This window comes from Cetorhinus maximus, chromosome 3 (assembly GCF_964194155.1).
Source record: "Cetorhinus maximus chromosome 3, sCetMax3.hap1.1, whole genome shotgun sequence".
NCBI lineage: Eukaryota > Metazoa > Chordata > Chondrichthyes > Lamniformes > Cetorhinidae > Cetorhinus > Cetorhinus maximus.
The window spans coordinates 201,135,281-201,156,645 of record NC_135881.1 but is presented as its reverse complement, the minus strand read 5'-3'; the positions used below and the strand labels follow the sequence as shown (position 1 = coordinate 201,156,645).

Sequence of the window (21,365 nt, the reverse complement as noted above, 5' to 3'; positions counted from 1 at the left end):
ACAGCCGGGCATGTTCAGATTTCACAATAAACGTTACTCAAAATGTCAATTATTGAAAGCATACATCAAGTACCTACACCACATGGACTGCAGCGGTTCAAGAAGGCAGCTCACCACCACCTTGTCAAGGGCAACTAGGGCTGGGCAATAAATGCTGGACCAGCCAGCGAAGCCCACATCCCATGAATGAATAAAAAAAAAAGACATAGCATAATGATCTTTTCGGTATTCGCAGAAACAGGTTACATATGATCATTTGACCAGGTTGATCTTAGAGATGGCTGACGGTTAAACTTAACTTGGAACCAACATCCAATAATAATACTCCTATTGTAAGAAAGAAGTGTAGTAAAACCAAGCATTCAAGCCAATTTAGCAGAACTGTGCTACTGTGCAACCTTAGCCAAGACTCTAAAAAGCCATTATTTGATCTTTGCTGAATTCAGAAATAAAAACTTCAACCCTCATTAGTTTAAAATACCAACCAATCTGAAATTAAAGAAACTGGAAAATGCTGGAAAATACTCTGAAATGTTAACTCTGTTCCTCTCTCCATAGATGGAGCCAGATCTGCAGAGTAATGGTCTTTCATCAAAAACCTCAATGAAAGGTCATTGACCAGAGACATTAACTTTGTTTTTTTTTTCCCAATTCTTTCATGGGATGTGGGCGTCACTGGCAAGTCCATAATTTGTTGCCCTTAAATTGAGCGGCTTGTTAGGCCAATTCAGAGGGGCCGTTAAGAGTCCACCACATTGCTGTGGGTCTAGAGTCACATGTAGGCCAGGCCAGGTGAGGATGGCAGATTTCCTTCCCTGAAGGATTTGTGAACCAGATGGTTTTTTTACGACAATGATAGTTTTATGGTCACCATTACTGAGACAAGCTTTATATTCCAGATTTATTAATTGAATTTAAATTCCACCAGCCGCCTTGGGCCTGGGCCTCTGGGTTATTCGTCCAGTGATAGTACCACAATGCCATTACGCCCCACAACTCTCCATAGATTCTGCCTAGTCTATCAAAGCAGGTCATCCAGCAATACAGATTTCCTGATCCAGCTATCCATCACAAGACACCCTTAAAGGCTGCAAAAATATCAAAAACTAAAAGCAAAACACGTCTCAACCTGGAAAAATGGCATCACCACTGATGGCTGGAGTAATACCGTCAACAGAGTGGGAATTTTTACTTGCATTCTTCCAGATGAATTCTGGTTATGGGCACCTAACCATCCAGTATGCTTTGCAACGCTACAGGGACTCTTATTAAAAGCTGATAAAACACTTGCCATGTTAAAGATGAAAAGTTAGAATTCATAAACAGACTAACGATGTCATGGCAAATTACCTCCCTCCTTCCCTGCCATTGTTCTTCAAGCAACCAAGAGGCATTAAGAGTATAAGTGTAAAACTCCCATCCATGCATGAAAACACTTAGAATTTGGTAGGCTGCTAAACTCACCTTAATGGGAATCTCATCTCCCCCCCAAACCCCTTCCACCCACCCCCACCCTAGACGATTCTAGAACAGCAAAGTAAACATCTGACTCTGACCCAGAGATTGAATGAGCGGTAACAGCAGCAAATGACCAAAAGGGGATAGAAAGTGCGAGAGAGGAAAGGATTTCGATGGGGCCAGAATAAACACACAGATGTCTCTTATGAAGCCACAATCTCTGTGGTTTCCTGAACTCTTCAGAAGACCTGGGAAGACTCTCAATTAAGATTAATCGTAACTTGGCAGACATCAGATTGATCAGAAGTGAAGCCTGAAGGTTTCCAATCCCTTTGGAGCACAGGAGTTTCTTTGCAGTTGTCAATTTGTATTGTAATTCAAGTGTTTACCATCATGTAACATCTACAGCAACTGGGTATCTGTGTTACTTTAAAAAAAAATCCAGTAACAGCACATAAAAATTGCCTTACTAATCGCAACTTTATGCAGTGACTGTAATTATAGTTTCCTTTCCCTCAGTAGCACGAATTGAAAGTGGTGTTGTTCAAGCAATACAGCATGATATGGGGGGGGGGACTGCGTGCAGAGCCCCCAATTCTCAGTCTTCAGCACACACTCAATTAATTACAACATTTAATTTAACAATGCAGTACCCCTTGAAGTAGGTAGTCCAGTCACACATTTAGAGGCCGATTACAATTGAAATTAAACCAATTCATCGACATCCATCAGTACCAGTTTGAGCACTGGGAGCATGGGTGCAGTAATTATCATACAAAGCTACACTCCAAGCAGCTGTCAACTTGTGTTGCTAAATTGCTCATCACCCACTAAAAGCTGATACTGTGCCTGTCGAAAACCAACACAGTATTTCAAAAAAAAGTCCCTTCATTTGTAATTCTAATGTTCCATATATTACTTTAATTATAGCTTACAAATCCAGCATTGAAAATGCATAACATCAGGTTTACATGTGGTATATGATCAGAAAAACAGCATTTGTGCCTTCAGTCTAGTATTACTGCAATAGTGTTTACAGTGCAGTGTCCTCTACCTCAGGAGATTTAGGTGGTAGCTTCGCTGAATTCCTGAGTTATGTTTTTGCAAATGCTATCCTGTCTTCTCGTACAAATTCGCTACTTTACCCCTACTTCACATTCCCAACTCTGGCCTCTTTGTCTTTGGCCTGTTGCATTGTCCCAGTCAAGGTTCACACAGGCTACAGGCAAAGTTAACTCATCTTTTGGGCAGTTTGCAATCCTCGAAGCCGAATACTGGCTTTAGTAACTTCTGACTTTGGCTATATTCCCATTTGCCTTATTGCACGTGATGCTGGGTGGGCATGTCCAGGTCCTGGGAGCGATGCAGGTTGGTTTACTGGGTGCTAGCCTGTTTATCACTCCTTGTAGAACGAATGCTCATGCGGTGTTTCCAGCATTTTAACTTTCATTTCACATCTGCACGCACAGGGTCGTATTCCTCCCCACACATTGGTTTGTTGTCTTCCTTCTTTCTACCCTCTTTCTTTCACCTCTTCTGGACTGAGGTGATCTCACCGAATAATCTCCTGGTTATTTTTCAAACCAACAGTGGATTATTCAACTGTTAGTTTTTCCCTCTGTGATTGGGGCTATCCACTCATTACCTTACCTCTGGCTTTAGATCAGATTCTGTTGATACCTGGTATATCTTTCAATTATCACTTCTGAAGGTTCGGCTTGAAAGGTCAACCTGTCTTTTCTATCAGTTTATTTGCAGCATTTTCTATTTTTGTTTCAGGTCACCAGCATTTGCAGTTTGCTGCTCTTCACTTGAATGATTTCAATAGCTGTACATCACCTTCATGAACTGAATATTGACAAAAACAAAGTGTCCTTTCCCCACAGCCCAAAAACAAATGTCACATATTTCACAAACTAGCTTCAAATTAAAAGTAACTGGGGAATAGTTTGAGGTTAATTATCCTCGGCCCGACTGATCCTCATCAACAGATTATAGAGAAAGATTTGGATTTGTAAAGCGGCTTTCATAGCCACAGGACATCCCAAAGCATTTATTTCATTCGAATATATCTTTTTGAAATGGTGCCACCATTGTGACGTAGGAAATACAGCAGCCAATTTGGGCTCAGACAAATTCCCACAAACAGCAATGTGCTAACGACCAGATAATCTGTTTCTAAAGGCGCCGAGGGATAAATATTAGCCAGGATACCCCTGGGACGGTACCCCTGCTCTTCCTTGAATAGCACCACAGGGTCTCTTATGCCTAACTCAAAAGGGCAGTCAGGGTCCCGGCTTAACGTCTCATTCGAAAGTTGCACCGCCAATACAGCAGCACCCCCTCAGTGTTGCACTTGAGCATCAGCCTAGACTTTCTGTTCAAGTACTTGAAGTGGGACTTGGACCCACAACCTTCTGACTAGAGGTGAGCGCACTGCCCACTGAGTCATGGCTGACACTGGAAAAGTAGCAATAAAAAGACTCTCAACAGCCAAAACCAGTTATTTAGTGCAGGTGTTCTGTACATGTTACTACTGAACCTCAATTCCGGCATATAGCCCAACTCTTATTCAGATGAATTAATACAAGTTGAATTTGCACAACTCACATGACAAAATCTTACCCAATTATCGACTTTTGTGCAGATTATGGGAAGCATTTCTTAATTAAGAAAATCGCTTGCATTGACTTAGGTGAAAGGTGTTACTCTAGAGGTCGACAACGTTGAATACTTGGTGTACTGTTGGGTTAGAGTTCCTGATCTTCATTTCTGCTTGCACACCTTAATGACTGCTCACCTTTGCATAGTTTGTCGTCTTAATAAACCACTGCTTGAGGTACCGCTGTTCAACTTTAGCCCCAGAACGCCAGGAACGGCCATTCTCATCCACTTGCTCATCTGCCAGCACTGTCTGATCCACTGGGTCCCAGTTCACCAGTCCCTAGAGAGCAATGGGAAATACGTTATAGCCCAATACTGTTTAAATAACATGGGATGAGAAGGTTAAAGAACTCATTTGGAACCAGCGCACTGTAGCCAGCCAACCAGAAACTTTCATCCACGGCGAATTCCCGGGACATCGGCTGCTAAGTGGAAGTGGATTGCTTCCTTAGGAGAAGGTTCAAGAAGGTGAGAACAAAAGACGTGACGGGCAGCGTAACCTGGGATTCTCTCAAACACTGTCTCTCTGAAACATGACTAGCTTTCCTTAATTTTTTTCTACCTGCTTTACTGAAGTCAGCCCTAGTTCGCAAAGACCACAAGGCAAGTCTGATCAGAGAAACACCATTTACAGAGATAGCCTGAAAGTTAAATCAACCTGTATTCCTTCAACAAGTGTTAACTGTACGGGTAACATCCTCTACAAAAAGGTAGTGAGTCACTAATTCCTCCCTGTAAAAACAGCAAGGCAAAAATGGAACAAAATGTTGCTAATTAATTCTATAGTGCAACCTATTAAAATAAAAGCTGCATGGGGCTGATTCCAAGGCACAAATCCCACGTCAAGATTTGAATATCATTTGCAGCCTTCTTGAGCATTGCATTCGTCACTTAGAACATCACCCAGGTGCAGACATAGGATTCTCATCTTTCTCGTATATTGTACATGGGCTATGTTACTTCTGTCTGCCATAGCCTTCAAATTATTTTGGGGTAAAGCTGAATGCAACATCATAACCCATTAATGCAGATAGCGCCACGCACCGACACACAGAATTACCTGCGCTAAGTCACTAGCAACACATCAAATAACCCCAGGCTGAACAGGAGCACCACAATGAAGCCCATGCTACATACTATTAAAAGAAATAAGACACACAGGTCGAATGAATTCAAGGCCACTGTTAGCTTGACCATCTTGTGCTGCATACCGTTTGCATCTCGAGACAGATCACCGTATAATTCTCCCTGCTATTCCCACGTTTTCAAAACTCTCAACACTTTGATTGCAACTCACTTCCTTTTGGTATGCCATGCCGGCCGTATGCAACTTGAGGAAGAGGAATTGGGTCCACTTATAGTAATCAGGCTGACAGGTGGTCACCTCCTGTAGGGGAAAAGGAAGAGCAGAATGAAGCAAATTTTGCCTATTAAACTATTTAATGCACGTGTCAATCATGATAAAATCATTGGCCAGCATAGCAGGAGGTTGACCAATGAGGCTTGTGGCTCTTGAAAGACCTACCGATTATTCCCACTCTTTCTGCCTAGCCCTGCAAATTCTTTTCCTTTTTAAGTTTGTGCCCAACTCCTTTTGAATGTTACTGTTGAATCCCTTGCAGGCAGTGCATTGCAGATCATAACTACTTGCGTTGTAAAAGAATTTTTTGCATCCCCCCCGCAGCTTCTTCTCACCAATTATCTTAAATCTGTATCCTCTGGTTACTGACCACCACCCACCCCACCCCAACCCCACCAGTTAAACAGTCCTACCCTCTCTACTCCATTAAAACCCTTCCTAATTTCGAACACCCTTTTTCAAGCTTTCCTTAACCTCCTCCTCTGCTATAGAGGAGAACAATCCCAGCTTCTCTGGTGTCTCCATTAACTGAAATTCCTCATCCCTGATATAAATCTGGCAAATGCCCTCAGTACCTTCTCCAAGGCGTTGACATCCTTCCTAAAGTGTGGTGCCCTGGAATTAAACGCATTAGTCTAGTTGAGGACTAACCAACTAGCTAACTCATTGCGTTTGTACTCTATGCCTCTACAAAGCCAAATTTGCAGGTACTGGACACCTTATCCAGCACACCAAAATCCAGAAGGACCCGAAAACCGGGTCCTGCCCTGAAAACTACAATCCCCATCAGGGTCATTGCTGTCCGTCATGTCCGGGTCATGGTGCGCTGATCTCCCTGCCCTTTGGGTTTGGGACTAAAGGCAGAGTCTGGCCTGGCCCACCCCTCATCCCTTCCCCGTCTCGACTGGGTGCAGCTCGGCAGAGAAATCAGGCCGGCTTTAAGTTATCCTATTCTCCACCTCACCTCCCGACCACCCCCCAACCAAATTCAGGAGCATTCCCACATCCGGCACATGTCCAGTCCTGAGCCTAGTACCTGTATCTCTGTTCTCGCACGCCCTTTAAAATAGCACCAGTTCATATTGTCTTTCCTCATTCTTCCTTCCTACTTTGCGCTTTGCTGCATTACACTGCATCTGCCATGTGTCTGCCCAATTCACCAGTCTATTCCCTCATGGAGTCGGCTACTATTCTCCCTATTTTACCAAGTTTGATTGAGTTCTTCAAATTGAGGGAAATGTCTCATCTGCTGGCTTTGAAATACCACCCCCCCACAACCACCCTCCAATATCCAAGTCCTGAGGCAACGCCACTAAAATACATAAAAGATCACCTGGCACTAATCTGAAGAGCAGGAAAGTTCAAGCTAGTGTCCAGGATAAGATTTCCCTCTTAACCAACCTCACCAAAGCAGATTATCTGGTCATCATCACCTTGCTTATTGTGGGTCCTTAAATTATGTGCAATTTGGCTGCCACATTTCTTACATTACAACAATGACTGCACTTCATTGACTGCAAAGTGCTTTGGAATGTCTGGTGGTTGTGAAAGGTGCTATATAAATCCAAGTCTTTCATTCTATTAATATGTATGAAAAACAATAGTAGCCCTAATACTAACCCCTGGGAACATGACTATATATTTCCCACCAGTCCAGTAAACAACTGCTCACCACCACTGTCTATTTTCTGTCTCGTAACAGTGCCCCTTTAATTTCCATTTTGCTAAAAGGTATAATATGTGGTGCTTTTTCAATGCCATTTAAAATTCCATATACACATCAACTGCACTATCTTCATCAACCTTCTGTTGTTTAATTGAAGAACTTGATCTCAAGTTTGTCAGACATCAATTGCCTTTCACAAATCCTCTGAGCAGTCATTAATTAACTCAAATAACAACAGAAAATGCTGGAAACTCATCGGGTCTGGCAGCATCTGTGGAGAGAGAAACAAAGTTAACATTTTGAGTCCGTATGACTCTGAAGAAGAGTCTTACAGACTCGAAACGTTAATTCTGTTTCTCTCCCCACAGATGCTGCCAGACCGGATGAGTTTTTCCAGCATTTTCTATTGTTATTTCAGATTTCCAGCATCCACAGCATTTTGCTTTTATCTTAATTAGCTCAAGTTCCTTCAAATGAATATTAATTTGATCCTGGATTCTAGGAATCTAGACGCTTCTCCATTGCTGATGTTATGATCCCAGCTGAGGTTACCACTGGACAAGCCCGTTTCCTAGGGTGGAACCCAGCTTGATAGGTCCTAAATTTTATTTGTTTGTTTAGGTATGTGGAGAGGGCTACTGAGTGAGCAATTAACTTTTAACAAAATAATAAAATATCTATTAAACAAGGAAGATGAACTATATTATAATGTTCCTTCACCCACAACTATATCTTTACAGATATATATAGATTTGTAAGGATAACACAAGTTACAAAAGATATCTTATACTTTAATGTTCACGGTAACTACACAGTCCATGTAAACCTATGCGACCTGTGGTCAGACACACCACACTCTGAAACCATGTGACAAATGCCACCCACATAGATGCTTATGGGTCTCTCCTCAACTCCACCCAGAGCCAGTCAGTCTTGCTGAACTCTTTCACACAAGGGTTTCCAATCTCCACTCTCCGAGAACTCACTTTGGAATCTTCTCCCAAACCGACACTTTCTCTCAGGCACCTTGTCCAAGGGTTCACCTCCAAGGTTCCAAACTCTCCTTCCGATGATGTTCCTCTCCCCGGGTCACCACATGCATTCAAGCTGTCTTCCAAGCACTCTCTCTCGCTGACTCAGCCATCGACAGTACACCACTGCTTCACATGCCCATAGCAAAGAGGTACAGACCTTCAGCCATCTCTTTGGACCTACTGCCCTCTCAAGCCTTTATCTCTTTAAGCTTGGAGCTTTAAACTTGAAGCCTTTCTCTGCCCTCACTCTTAACTTCACTTAACAGGACATTTTCCAGGTTCTTGTCCTTCCTTTGACTAGAGGTCTGCTTGGGACTTTTTCCTGTTCCACCCCCCTGGGTTTTGGGTTATTTTCTTTAGCTTGGGACTGGCTATCTGTCCACTTTGCTCCAGTCTCTCCTGGCAGCAACTTCCAAAACCAACTGAACTCAAAGCAGCTTCCAAATCAAACTGCTGTTTCTAGTTTCTTCTGTATGTGCCTGTGGGAGGGGCCTGCCTCTCTGGACCCCTGTTGCTAGGCAACAGCCCAGTTCTCCACTCGTTTGTTTAACTTAGCTAAGAGTCGTAAAACTCTCATTAGAAATGCAGGCAACTTTTAAAGTGAAACTAAAAATCAATTTGACCTTTCTTAACACACAGATACAGAAATACAAATCAAACTTAAACATTAATGCTAAAACTCAGTCCTAACACCCACAAATATAACTTACTTAAACTATCTCTATTTCCTAACACTAACTTTAGGCTGTCTGGTTGTTTCCAACCTTCCTTGCCACAGCAATCCAATAGGATAGATCCTAGACAACGTGACTTTTACATGACCTTCTGCCAAAGGGTCATGAGGACTCGAAACGTCAACTCTTTTCTTCTCCGCCGATGCTGCCAGACCTGCTGAGTTTTTCCAGGTCATTCTGTTTTTGTTTTGTGACTTTTACATTTTGAGTGCTACCAGCCTTTTAAGTACCTCCTTTTTATCTTCTTGTTAAAAAATCTAATCCAAATTTCTCAATCCTTTTTCCTTTGACATTAAGTCGCATCCTTTTCTTTTGTGAAAACAGATGCAAAGCGCTCATTCTGTATCTTAGTCATGCCCTCCACAAGGTTTCTCTCCTCGTTCATAATCGGCCTCACCCATATTTTGAACATCATTTTACTTCATACGTTTATAAAACGTCTTGTGTTCCCATAACCAGAATTAAAGTAATCAAAATTATGCACTTTATTCTTTGCCTGCACCAGGCTAGTTGTCAGAACAATGTGAAATACTGCCTGTTCTTTGAGGCTCTGAAAACATTTCCTTGAAATATTTCTACTCTTTCAAAATTACTTTCATTTACATTCCACTTTACTATGATTCACTGAAATACGCTCCACCCACGTACTCTTTCGAGTGCAGTGATTGTTGCGGAGGCAAAATGTATTCGACAGGTTTCATATTTCACCAACACTTCACTCTGCGAAATCTTGTTAAGCTCTTTCCATTTTTTATAATGGCAGTATAAATTAATGAGTCAACAGGAGAAAATTAGAAGTGCTTTCAAATGATTACAAGGGAGTCTTAAGCTGCAAGGACTGTGCAATAGTTGCAAATTTAAGTTTAAACCACTTCAGAGAGACATCAGATCTTACAAGTAAGTCATGAATCATTATAAGGCAAGGCCACTAGAACCAGAAGCACACTAGGAGTGATGAGTAGCCCCCAGGTCTACACTAATTGCCAGTCCTGATTAATTATGTTGCTGATGCATAATTAGAAATTCATGAATGTGTCAAATGAAAACAGCCCAATCCCTTCTGATTCAGCGGCAATGAAGACTTGGATTTTTCCTGCTCTGGATGTCTAAATTGTGAATGAACCAAGTTGGTTCAATGGATCAGTGTCTGATCACCCCCTCACCTTTCAAAACAACCTCAACAAAAACCCACCTTCAACACACCTCTGTCACTGCCCCATCTCTAAACTCCCTCTCCTCTCCTCCTTCAAGATGGGTTTCAACCAGCCAGATCTGGCCCGCATCCCTCCCACAGTTTCCCCCAAATCAGACTTCCGCTTTCCTCACAGCACTGAAATGGCGCTAAACAAGTTTCACGGGGGAGATTTCCTGTGGCAGGTGACCTCAAGCTGCTCCTCATCCTTTCAGATCTTTCTGCAGCCTTCGACTTGGTCAACTCCATCCGCTTCGCCTAACACTTCCCAGGTTATTGGGATTGCTCTTGCTGGGTGACACCTATCCGACTGTATCAGTAGCCATTCTTGGGTTAAGTCACAATCCTCCAATTAGATGGGAAAACCAAGCCATCGTCTTTGGGCCTTGCTGCTACTCCCCATCGATTTGATCAGACAAAATCAGAACGCCTGCAAACTCGGCATTCCAACTGAACTTCCAACTCCCATTAACCTCTTCATCACAACGACTGCCTACTTCCATGACCGTGACATCACCTGCTTCTACCCTATGTCACTTGTTGCTGAAACCTTCACCCATACTTGTGTCGCCCCCATACCCAATTATTCCGCTACTCTCCGGGCCAGCCTCCAATCTTCCTTAAACTTAAGCTCGTCCAAAACGCTGGGCGGAATTTTACGGCCCCTCCCGCCAGCGGGATTTTCCGGTCCCACTGAAGTCAACAGGATTTTTAAACGGCCCGCCGCATTTTCTACCCCCCCACCCTCCTCCGACGGGGGCCGTAAAATTCTGCCCCCTGTTGTTCATATCCTATCCTGCAACAAGACCCATTTGTCCATTTTCGCCTATACCAGAAAATAACTTCATATCTCAGCAACCCAATGGCCTGGGCACCACCTTGTCTTTTATCTCTACAAAGAATATAATTAAGGCAGGAAGACCCCCAGAAACCTGGAATCTCTGGTCTCTGAAATGCCAAAAGTACAATTATATCTGCCATTCTGGTGGCTCACAAATCGCAGATTATATTTTTTTGGAAATATGCAAGAGGCTCAAAAATACTGCAGGGTGGTACTTTTGTCCTGTTTATAATTTAACAATGTACCCCAAAGTGCTGCAAGTCAGACTGAAGTCAAGGTCTATAAAGCCATGGTGATGAATGGATATATGTAGTGTGGCATTGAGCTACTGTCTAGGAGGGTAGCAGGTTTGATACCACATCTGTGTAATGATCCTAATACACACAGCAGTGGAATCGATATCGATTCTGATGTATACACTTTTGGCTCCAGTCTTACAACTAAAGGCAACTTTTCCAGAAAAATAGTAAAGATAGAAAATAAGCACTTATAACCAATGAGAAATATAAACATGACATGCATTTCTATAAAGCCTTTCACAACCTCGGGACTTCTCAAAGTGCTTTACAGCCAACTGAATACTTTGAAGTGTAGTCTCTGTTGTAATGTAGGAAACAGGGCAGCCAATTTGCGCACAGCAAGCTCCCACAAACAGCAATATGATAACGACAACACAATCTGCTTTTAATAAATGTCGACTGAGGGATAAATACTGACCACTGGGATAACTCTCCTGCTCTTCTTCAAAATAGCACCATGGGATCTTTGAAGGGGCAGGTGGGGCCTTGGTTTAAATGTCTCATCAGAAAAGATAGTACCCCCACAAGTGCAGCACTCCCTCAGTACCGCACTATAGTGCCAGCTGGAATTGTGCGCTCTGGAGTAGATTTGAACTGACAACATTTTAACTCAAGGAGGTGAAAGTGCTACCCACTGACCCACAGCTGACACTAGTATATAATCTAACGAGGACTGTGTTTCGGTTTTCAAAGCATTAGATTAACTTCGCTCCCATCCTCTCGATGTAACTACCCCTGCCCCGCATGATCTCACCGCCTGCCCCTCCCTTTAGTTAAACATTCTGTGAAGTCACCTTTTTCTTTTAAACTGTATTTGGGTCAAATAAACATCATTCATTTTTCAAATAATATTTCAAGAGACCAATAACTAATATTTTTGATTGCGGTCACTCACTTTCTCCCAGTCAAAACACAGACCAAGGCTATGAAGCTGTTCTCTCATGTGTGCAATATTACTGGAAGGAAACAGAATGAAAATGACTTATTCATTTTTTGTCCATGTATTTCCAAATACTTACATAGATTGAGAGAAAAAAATGGAGGTACATTACAAACCAAATCTTGAAATTCATCAAGCAGCCAATTAAACATTCATACCAGTAGCCGTCATTCAGGTCGTAGGAAACTGCGTGAAATGTAACCAGAAGTGGACCAAATTTCAAAATTTCCAATCAATCAAGAGGCATCCCAAGTGTTATTTCAGTGCAGGGCAATATTCTGCATTCTGTGCCAAGTGACTCACCTCCTGACTCCTCAAAACCTTCCTTCCACCTACAAGGCACAAGTCAGGAGCGTGATGGAATACTCTCCACTTGTCTGGATGAGTGCAGCCGCAATGACACAAGACGCTCAACACTATCCAGGAAGCAGTATTCTGCTTAATTGGCACTTCATTTACCAGCCTAGAGACCCACTCCCTCCACTATTAGTTACAGCGGCTACAGTGTGTTCTACCTACAAGATGCACCGCAGCAACTCACCAAAGCTTTCTCAGCAGCTCCTCCCAAACTCATAACCCCCACTGCCCAGCAGGGCAAGGGCTACGGGGTCAAGGAAAGACCCACTCTTAAGTCATGCACCATCCCAACTGAGGCACATATCCGTCATTCCTTCATCACTGGAACAAAATGGCAGCACGCCTTGTCCAATGCTGGTGGGAGCACCTTCAGCACATCGATTTCAGCAGTGCAAAAAGGTAGCTCACCGCACCTTCGAGGACAACCAGGGATAGGCAAATAAACGCTGGCCTCACCAGCAATTCACACATCTGAAGAACGAATTAAAAAAAAGACTGGCATATTTAATTGTAACATTATTCCTCCTGCTTCATCGCTAAATAATTTGCAGTAAACTAACAGGGAACTTGTGAACAGTATTGATTTTGGGAATCAAAACAGAGCACTGGTTCCACACAGCAGGTCAGTCAGCGTCTGTAACGATCCACAAACTGCAATGAAAGATTGAGGCAATAGGAAATATATTAAAAGAATGGGTAAAAAGTTAAGCTGAAGACTTGGGGGGAGATTCATACAAAGGCAAGGCAGAGAAAGGGCAAGGAATGCAAGAATAAACTGTAAACGTAGGAGGCCTGGAATGAAAAACAGTGGGTCCACCAGGTGCAAAGTGGAAAAAACACCTGAGCATCACCACACACTGATACCCCTCCAGCACTGATGTAGGTCGACACCGGACACATCATAGAATGATCCAGCACAGGAGCCCATTACAGTCCATTGTGCCTGTACCAATTCATTGAAAAAGTTACCCAATTAATCCCATTCCCGTGCTCTGTCCACACAGCACTGTGAATTGCTGCCCTTCAACTATTCAACAAATTCTCTTTGAAAATGACATTTTAATCTGCTTCCTCCACCCTTTCAGGCAGAGATCCAGATACACCTTGTAAATCCCTGACCCCCACCCTTATGTTGCCTCTGGTTCTCATGCCTGTGACTTCAAATCTGTGCCCTGTGTGGTCAAAGCAAGCCCCGGCCGATGGAGTAAAGTTTGGCTACAAGGAGCGTGTATGAATTGAGTTTGGGCAGATAAAAGGTCTTCTGGTCCCTCCAGTTTCTCCCATGCAATTTAGAATACCTTGTGTATCACACAATATATACACGCTCCTCTCCACCCAAAAACACATGGGGCTACTGCATATTGGGCAGTGGCACAAAACAGGCGCCATCAGACCAGACAATGTCTGGACCAGACAATTAAACTGATATTTAGTTTTGCTGAGTGCATGGACGGCCGGTCCAATGTCACCTGTCTTCCTTCATTGCCCACAATCTCCTGGGAGAAACGGAAAAGCAGAGTCAGAATTGAGTCAATTCGGGAAAATAAAATATGGGAGATTCCTCTCCAACCCGGCTAGGCTTTCAGAACAAGTCCTGTAGGTCGCTCTGGCCCTGACTTCTCTAGCAGTGCCCATACTTTGTAAGAGGTGAATTCCCCCCAAGCCAGAAACAGGTCGAAGTTTGCGCTTGAAGGAATTCAGAGAATCAGCCTCCACTGCACAGGCCGGCTGCTGCCTAATCCTGAGGTCCACTGGGAAAGAACCTCTCTTTCTCTCCCCCCACCCACCTCCCCCGCCCCCCCCCCCCCCCCCCCCCCCCGCCACTCCCCCACTCCCCCGTCCCCATCCACTGTTTAAACTAAATTGACAACAACCCCTTTCAAAGAAATAAAGAATGGCACAAAACTGCAGTAGAGGCAAAGTTGGGCAACGGTGACATTATTAGGACCAAGTTGTATAACTGTGCCACACCTGACCGGATTGCTTTCTGTACTCCAGCTGTCTGCCAGAAAATACATTTTGTTTTTACCTATTTAATGGTAAAAGTAACATATGATATTTAAGAATATTATCTGGTCAACCAGTGCAACAGCAATGTTCAACACAGACTCCATTAGCTGGAGTGGCTTGCTAAACTGCCTGCTATTGTACAGCTATCAACCCCCCCATTCACTCTTTTAAATACAAGAACATACAAAACTTGTGAAGCTGTGCACGTTGGGCATGCCTGCTCCCCTGGGCACAGCCAGTAATTGCTTCTCTGCACCTCGAGCACAACCCACAACAGAATAAATAAAGTAGTGTGAACAGCTCTCATGAACATGCAGCGTTAACTGAATGGCAAAGATGATCAGACAGGTGGGAACAGGAACCCATGTTGTGAAGAAGTCTGAACTTTACTGCTGCCAACTGCAATTACCTCTCTTTCCATTGCAAGACTATTAAAGAGTTTGTCTCTGAACATTAGTGAGCAACTCCACCATTTACTGAAGGATGACAAATCTAGCAAAAAAAAATGATTGGCCTGGATTCTGCAGTAGAACTTATGGTGAAGTTTTCAGTGCTCACTGTTATTACTGGAGTAAAGGAGGCAGCAGCTTCTGGTGACTGCACACAAACAGCAAAACAGGGAAGTCCAAAAGCTGCTGTCCATTTTCCCTGTTCCTCCTCAAGCTTTGTTACACTGGTAGCTCACTAAGAAATTCAGCATTGAAATCCATGCAAGGGTGTGAATTTGCAGTACTTACCTACTAAACATGCCACAGCAAGTTAGAGCTTGCCCATTTAAATAGAAGTGATTAATCCCATCTCTCCTCCCCTCTCTTTAGCTAGCTTTCTGTACATGATTTTATATGGAATGAAATATTCTAAGTTACACTTCCCAGTTTAGACCGTGTGCATCTCATTGAGGATTTCTCAATCTGCACAATCCCGATCTTTGAAGATGCACTATCAGAAGTTGCTCTGAATTGTTCAGTGCATTTCAGTGAGGGACGCAAACAAGCCAAAAACTGCAAAATACATCGGTTTGCTATAAAAGCTGCATTTGGTTGAACCAAAATTTCCTTCTATTCTTGTTCAGGTGCGCAGCTCAACTGCCACTGAATCGGGTCCTCAGTTCTGATAGAAGTTCATGGGCCTGAAAGATTAACTCTTTTTTTTCCCTCTCCACAGACACTGCCATGCCTGAGTGTTTCCAACATTTTGTTTTCAATTGCCCGCTGAGTCTACTAGGTTTTGTAGATTTAAACCTGATTTGCAGTTCACAAACATACAATTTGTTAATGAGCTGTTTAGTAAATGCAAAAAAAAAGACCAGCAGTACAGCAAAGAAAAACAGAGCCTAGTCAATTGGTGAGTGTGCTGAGTGATGTGTTCTTGTTAATTTGCTCTTTACAGATAGCACTCTCAGCTGCCAGCTTTTTTTTTGCATTTCCAAAGCAACATTTATTTATTGCACTCGCTGAACTTTAAGTCAATTGCCCAATAGCTTGCCCCACTAATTATTTATTTACACTTGTGTGTCCTTGCCCGAGAGTCTCCCTTTCTCACCTGCTGATAAGCCTATTACAACACGAGAGTTAGTAAAAAATAGCACTCTGCACAATATTACTGATCAATCTTTCCATTATGGATACTCTTAACGCAGCGCCACCAGTCTTATCTCATATTTCTATGTCTCATCCTCAGCTAAGGTCAGCCATTTTAGTGAGCCTTATAATTAGAAACTTCCCGCATCGAGACACGCACGATGCAGAAAAAGCATGTGCTTATATCCGTTTCTATCTCACTTTCCTGGAGCAGGTCACCAGCGTCACTCTACATTAAGCTTGGCTGATCAGCGTTCTCTCCCGTTCTTACCGACTGCCATGGGCAAACTGGAAGGATTGACAGGTTGATCATTAACCTGTTTGGCTGCGTTACGAATGCATCTTCCTCGGCACCAAGTCCTGGAGTGGGGCCTGAACCACAGAGCTTCTGGCTCAGAGGCAGGGACACCACCAAATGCGCCAAAAGCCCGCTTTAGACTACCTGTCCAATGTGAAGTCAAGGGTGAGCCACAACTTCGCCCGATTAAGCATTATTTTGGCCAAAGCCATTGATTTCAGCCCACCATCCTGTACCTTTCACCATTAACTTCACCCCCTCATTCAGACTGCATACAACTTTAACATTATTTTTAACACAGTTGAGCTTCAGATCCCTTATTTTAAAATCAAGATCACTTAACATTTACCACTAATGCCTCCACCTTCATCCTACCACCCCTTCAGGTGGTAATCAGCACTTCATGTCAGGCAATGACCATCTCCAACAAGAGAGAATCCAACCATCGCCCCATGATGTTCAGTGGCATTACCATCACTGAATCCCCCATTATCAACACCCTGGGGGGTTACCATTGACCAGAAACTGAACTGGACTAGCAATATAAATACTGCAGCTACAAAAACAGGTCAGAGGCTAGGAATCATGTGATGAGTCATCTCCTGACTCCCCAAGGCCTACCCACCATCTACAAGGCACAAGTCAGGAGTGTGGTGGAATACTCTCCACTTGCCTGGAAATGTGCAGCTCCTACAACACTGAAGAAGCTGGACACCATCCAGGACAAAGCAGTCCACTTGATTTGCACCACATCCACAAACATTCACTCCCTCCACCACCGACGCACAGTATGCATCACCTACAAGATGCACTGCAGGAATTCACGAAGGCTCCTTAGACAGCACCTTCCAAACCCATGGCCACTACCACCTAGAAGGGCAAGGGCAGCAGATAGATGGGAACACTACCACCTGGAAGTTCCCCTCCAAGTCACTCACCATCCTGACTTGGAAATATATCGCCGTTCCTTCACTGTTGCTGGGTCAAAATCCTGGAACTCCCTTCCTAACAGCACTGTGGGTGTACCTACACCACATGGTTCAAGGTGGCAGCTCACCACCACCTTAAGGGCAACTAGGGGTGGGCAATAAATGCTGGTCCAGCCAGCGAAGCCCACATCCTGTGAATGAATAAATAAAAACCTTGCTGCCAAAGGCCTTTCCCACCTCCAGATAGCTGCTCTAAAACTCTACTTCCAGCTTCCTGGCACGCACCCTCAATAAATGTGGCCATTTAATTGTCAGTGTTCTGTCCAATGCCAAGTCCCATACACCCATTCTACTGTCCTACAGTGGCTCCACATCATAGCAACATTGGAACAGAGAGACAGAAAAGATTCATCTAACTCACCACTTTCTGCCAGCCTGATAGATACATGATAGGATGACAAAGGAGCTTTGACAATGGAACTTTCCCGTGAATTGAATATCAAATCCTTATCCCATCTACGAACTTATTCCATGGCCTCAGTCTCCCCTACCCCTGCTGCCTTCTCCAGCCTCGTGCCCCCTCCTGTGTGCTCTGGGCTCCAGTGCAACTTTAGTGATATAGCCTCAGGCCCTATTCAGGAACCTCTAGCTCTCTCCCCCATTTTAAAACTCAAGCAAACCTTTCATCAACTTCTCACCATCCTGCGAGGATCGTGTCTCTGCTTCTCTCCTCCTCTGTGAGGCACATTAAGACATTATTTTTCCTACTTAAACAATGACACTATTTGCTACTGTTGACAGGATACGGAACTTTCCACCAAATGTTTACAGCAACTACACATGGAATCCAATGGACATACATTTATAAACCCTGCTGAATTATATACTAACCTACACAGTGTTGGCTAAGCTCTTAGATGTGGGAATGAAAGTTCACACTACCCGAGTATCTTGATGCCCTGGGCTGCCCATGGGAACAGCACACAATGAATTACATTTCTGCAAAGTGTGGGATGCATTACGTAAGCAGATTTAATACTTTCTGAGCTGAAAGGTTGATGGAATGTGTGAATTTTACTCATCCAGGTTTCAGATAGTCTGGAAGATGTTAATCTGATCCCTTGCGTTTATAGTGATAACATGACTGAAAGGGTTTGAGAGTTTTAGAGGGTAATATGAGCATAGTAATGGAATGCTTAGAAGATATTGAGAAGAGCTAATTGTATTTTGCTGTTGTTATGGATGGGGAGGGGTGGTGGGGGTAGGGGGCAAGGCAATAACTTCTCCCCTTCCCTCACTTCTCAGCTGTTCGCAACAAGATGTATATTTTTTAAAGGGAGTGTTTTAATCCCCTTTTGGGATTGTGACTTAATAATAGACGCGAAACACGAAGATAAAAAAAGGTGTTCATAACACACAACACAACAAAACACTCACTGCCTCAAACCAAGACACACAAGGCAACAGATGACAATGCACTTAAGTTTATTAATAGAATAACAAGAAAACAAATCATGAGGTTAAATGAGTCCTTGAGAGAGGAACTTGTTGCAGGCCTGGATGAGGTCCTCTCTCATGGTTCTTTCAAGGCGAAGGCGGGGGTTGGAAGTTTTCAGCCGAAATTGCAGCCGAGCTTCTATAGAAAGCATGTGGTGACAAATTAGCCCCTCTCTCCAAACCTTGGTTGTTAGGCAGGATTCTGGGCATGGGAGGGTGGGGGGGGGGGGAATGTGGAATGGTCCCTCTGGCATCCTGTTAGTTAGTTTCCAGAATGGCTTGCCCCAGGCTGATCCATGGGATGATAAGATGTGTTGTCTGAAATTAGTTTCAATCATGTGACCACATGATCAGTTCTTCCATTGTTCACACGAATGATTCGAGGTTAGAAGCCATTGCTACACAATGGGGAATGAATGGTGGCCATTCACACCTGCTCATGATAAGGTAGCTTTTTCATACCTCTCTAAGTTCCGAGCTCCCAGACAGTCTGGGGTGGCCATTGAATTTGAGTTTCAGTACATATCAAATGTACAGTTCCTATTGTCTGGATAAGTGAATGTGCACTTTCAATGCCTTTTCAAGGGAGGGGGGCTCCACCCACAGTTTTTTTACATTTTAATGGCCTGCCAGGAACAGGAGTTAGTTCTTTGTGCAGAAATCACAAAAAGTCACCCGGCTTCCCCTGTGCCCCCATATTCCACCTTGGGTCAAGGTAAGTTGCTCACGTGCCATGGTATTTGTTTTAAAATAAAAATGATCATCCTCATAAAGGTCCCAGGCATATGACACAAGCATGACAAAAACAAAAATACCTGGAAAAACTCAGCAGGTCCAACAGCATCTGCGGAGAGGAACACAAGTTAACGTTTCAAGTCCATATGACTCTTCAACAGAACACAAGCATGACTCTGTCTCCAGATACAGCTCCTCACACCCCGCTTCCTGTAAGGACTCCTTCCCATTCTCTCAGTTCCTTCGCCTCCGTCACATCTGTTCTGATGATGCCACTTTCAAAAACAGTTCCTCTGACATGTCTTCCTTCTTCCTTAACCGAAGTTTTCCACTCACAGTGGTTGACAGGGCCCTCAACCGTGTCCGGCCCATCTCCCACGCATCCGCCCTCATATCTTCCTCTCCCTCCCAGAACCATGATAGGGTCCCCCTTGTCCTCACTTATCACCCCACCAGCCTCTGCATTCAAAGGATCATCCTCCGCCATTTCCGCCAACTCCAGCATGATGCCACCACCAAACACATCTTCCCTTCACCCCCTCGGCGGCATTCCGCAGGGATCGTTCCCTCCGGGACACCCTGGTCCACTCCTCCATCACCCCCTACACCTCAACCCCCTCCCACGGCACCTTCCCATGCAACCGCAGAAGGTGCAACACCTGCCCCTTTACTTCCCCTCTCCTCACCGTCCAAGGGCCCAAACACTCCTTTCAAGTGAAGCAGCATTTCACTTGCACTTCCCTCAATTTAGTCTACTGCATTCGTTGCTCCCAATGCGGTTTCCTCTACATTGGAGAGACCAAACGCAGACTGGGTGACCGCTTTGCAGAACACCTTCGGTCTGTCCGCAAGGATTACCCAGACCTCCCTGTCGCTTGCCATTTCAACACACCACCCTGCTCTCATGCCCACATGTCCGTCCTTGGCCTGCTACATTGTTCCAGTGAAGCTCAACGCAAACTGGAGGAACAGAACCTCATCTTCCGACTAGGCACTTTACAGCCTTCCGGACTGAATATTGAGTTCAACAATTTTAGATCATGAACTCTTTCCTCCATCCTCACCCCCTTTCCAATCCCCCCCTCCTTTTTATTCCCAATAATTTAAAGAGATTTTTCTTTTCCCACCTATTTCCATTATTTTTAAATGTATTTCCATCCATTGTTTTATCTCTACCTTTTAGCCTTTTTTGATTCCTTCACCCCACCCCCACTAGGGCTATCTGTACCTTGCTCATCCTGCTTTCTACCCTTAATTAGCACATTCCTTTAGATAATATCAACACCTTCAACACCTCTTTGTCCTTTTGTCTGTGACATCTTTTGGTTATCTCCACCTATCACTGGCCCTCTATCCAGCTCTACTTGTCCCAACCCCACCCTCCCTTAAACCAGATTATATTTCACCTCTCTTCTATTTTTACTTAGTTCTGTTGAAGAGTCATTCGGACTCAAAACGGTAACTTTGTTCCTCTCCGCAGATGCTGCCAGACCTGCTGAGTTTCTCCAGGTATTTTTGTTTTTGTTACTGTCTCCAGATAATTGTTCTGGTGTCACTTAATTATCATTGATGTATTGTGATTGAGTGGTAACATGCATGGGATGTAGAGATCAAAAAGGTAGAATTAATTTTAAGAGTTGAGTGAAGTCATATATGCTGCATTCATACTGAATTGAAGTGTTGAGGTCTGAGTACACATATTGGATTGTGAACAATGTTTGCTTGGTTAAAGTCACTCAGATGTTTAAAGTAACGAACCATAGAAAAGATA

General features: G+C 43.8%; 1 protein-coding gene across 1 annotated transcript in view; it reads right to left on the bottom strand.

The window, feature by feature from the left end:
* The window catches only part of lars2 (leucyl-tRNA synthetase 2, mitochondrial), a 96,425-nt gene that overhangs the window by 55,939 nt on the left and 19,121 nt on the right, over nt 1-21,365 (bottom strand). The window contains exons 5-7 of the mRNA XM_078539616.1: nt 12,144-12,204; nt 5,420-5,509; nt 4,259-4,402 (exon numbers count right to left, since the gene is read on the bottom strand). Coding sequence (XP_078395742.1) covers nt 4,259-4,402; nt 5,420-5,509; nt 12,144-12,204 — 295 coding nt within the window. The remainder of the gene's footprint in view (nt 1-4,258; nt 4,403-5,419; nt 5,510-12,143; nt 12,205-21,365) is intronic.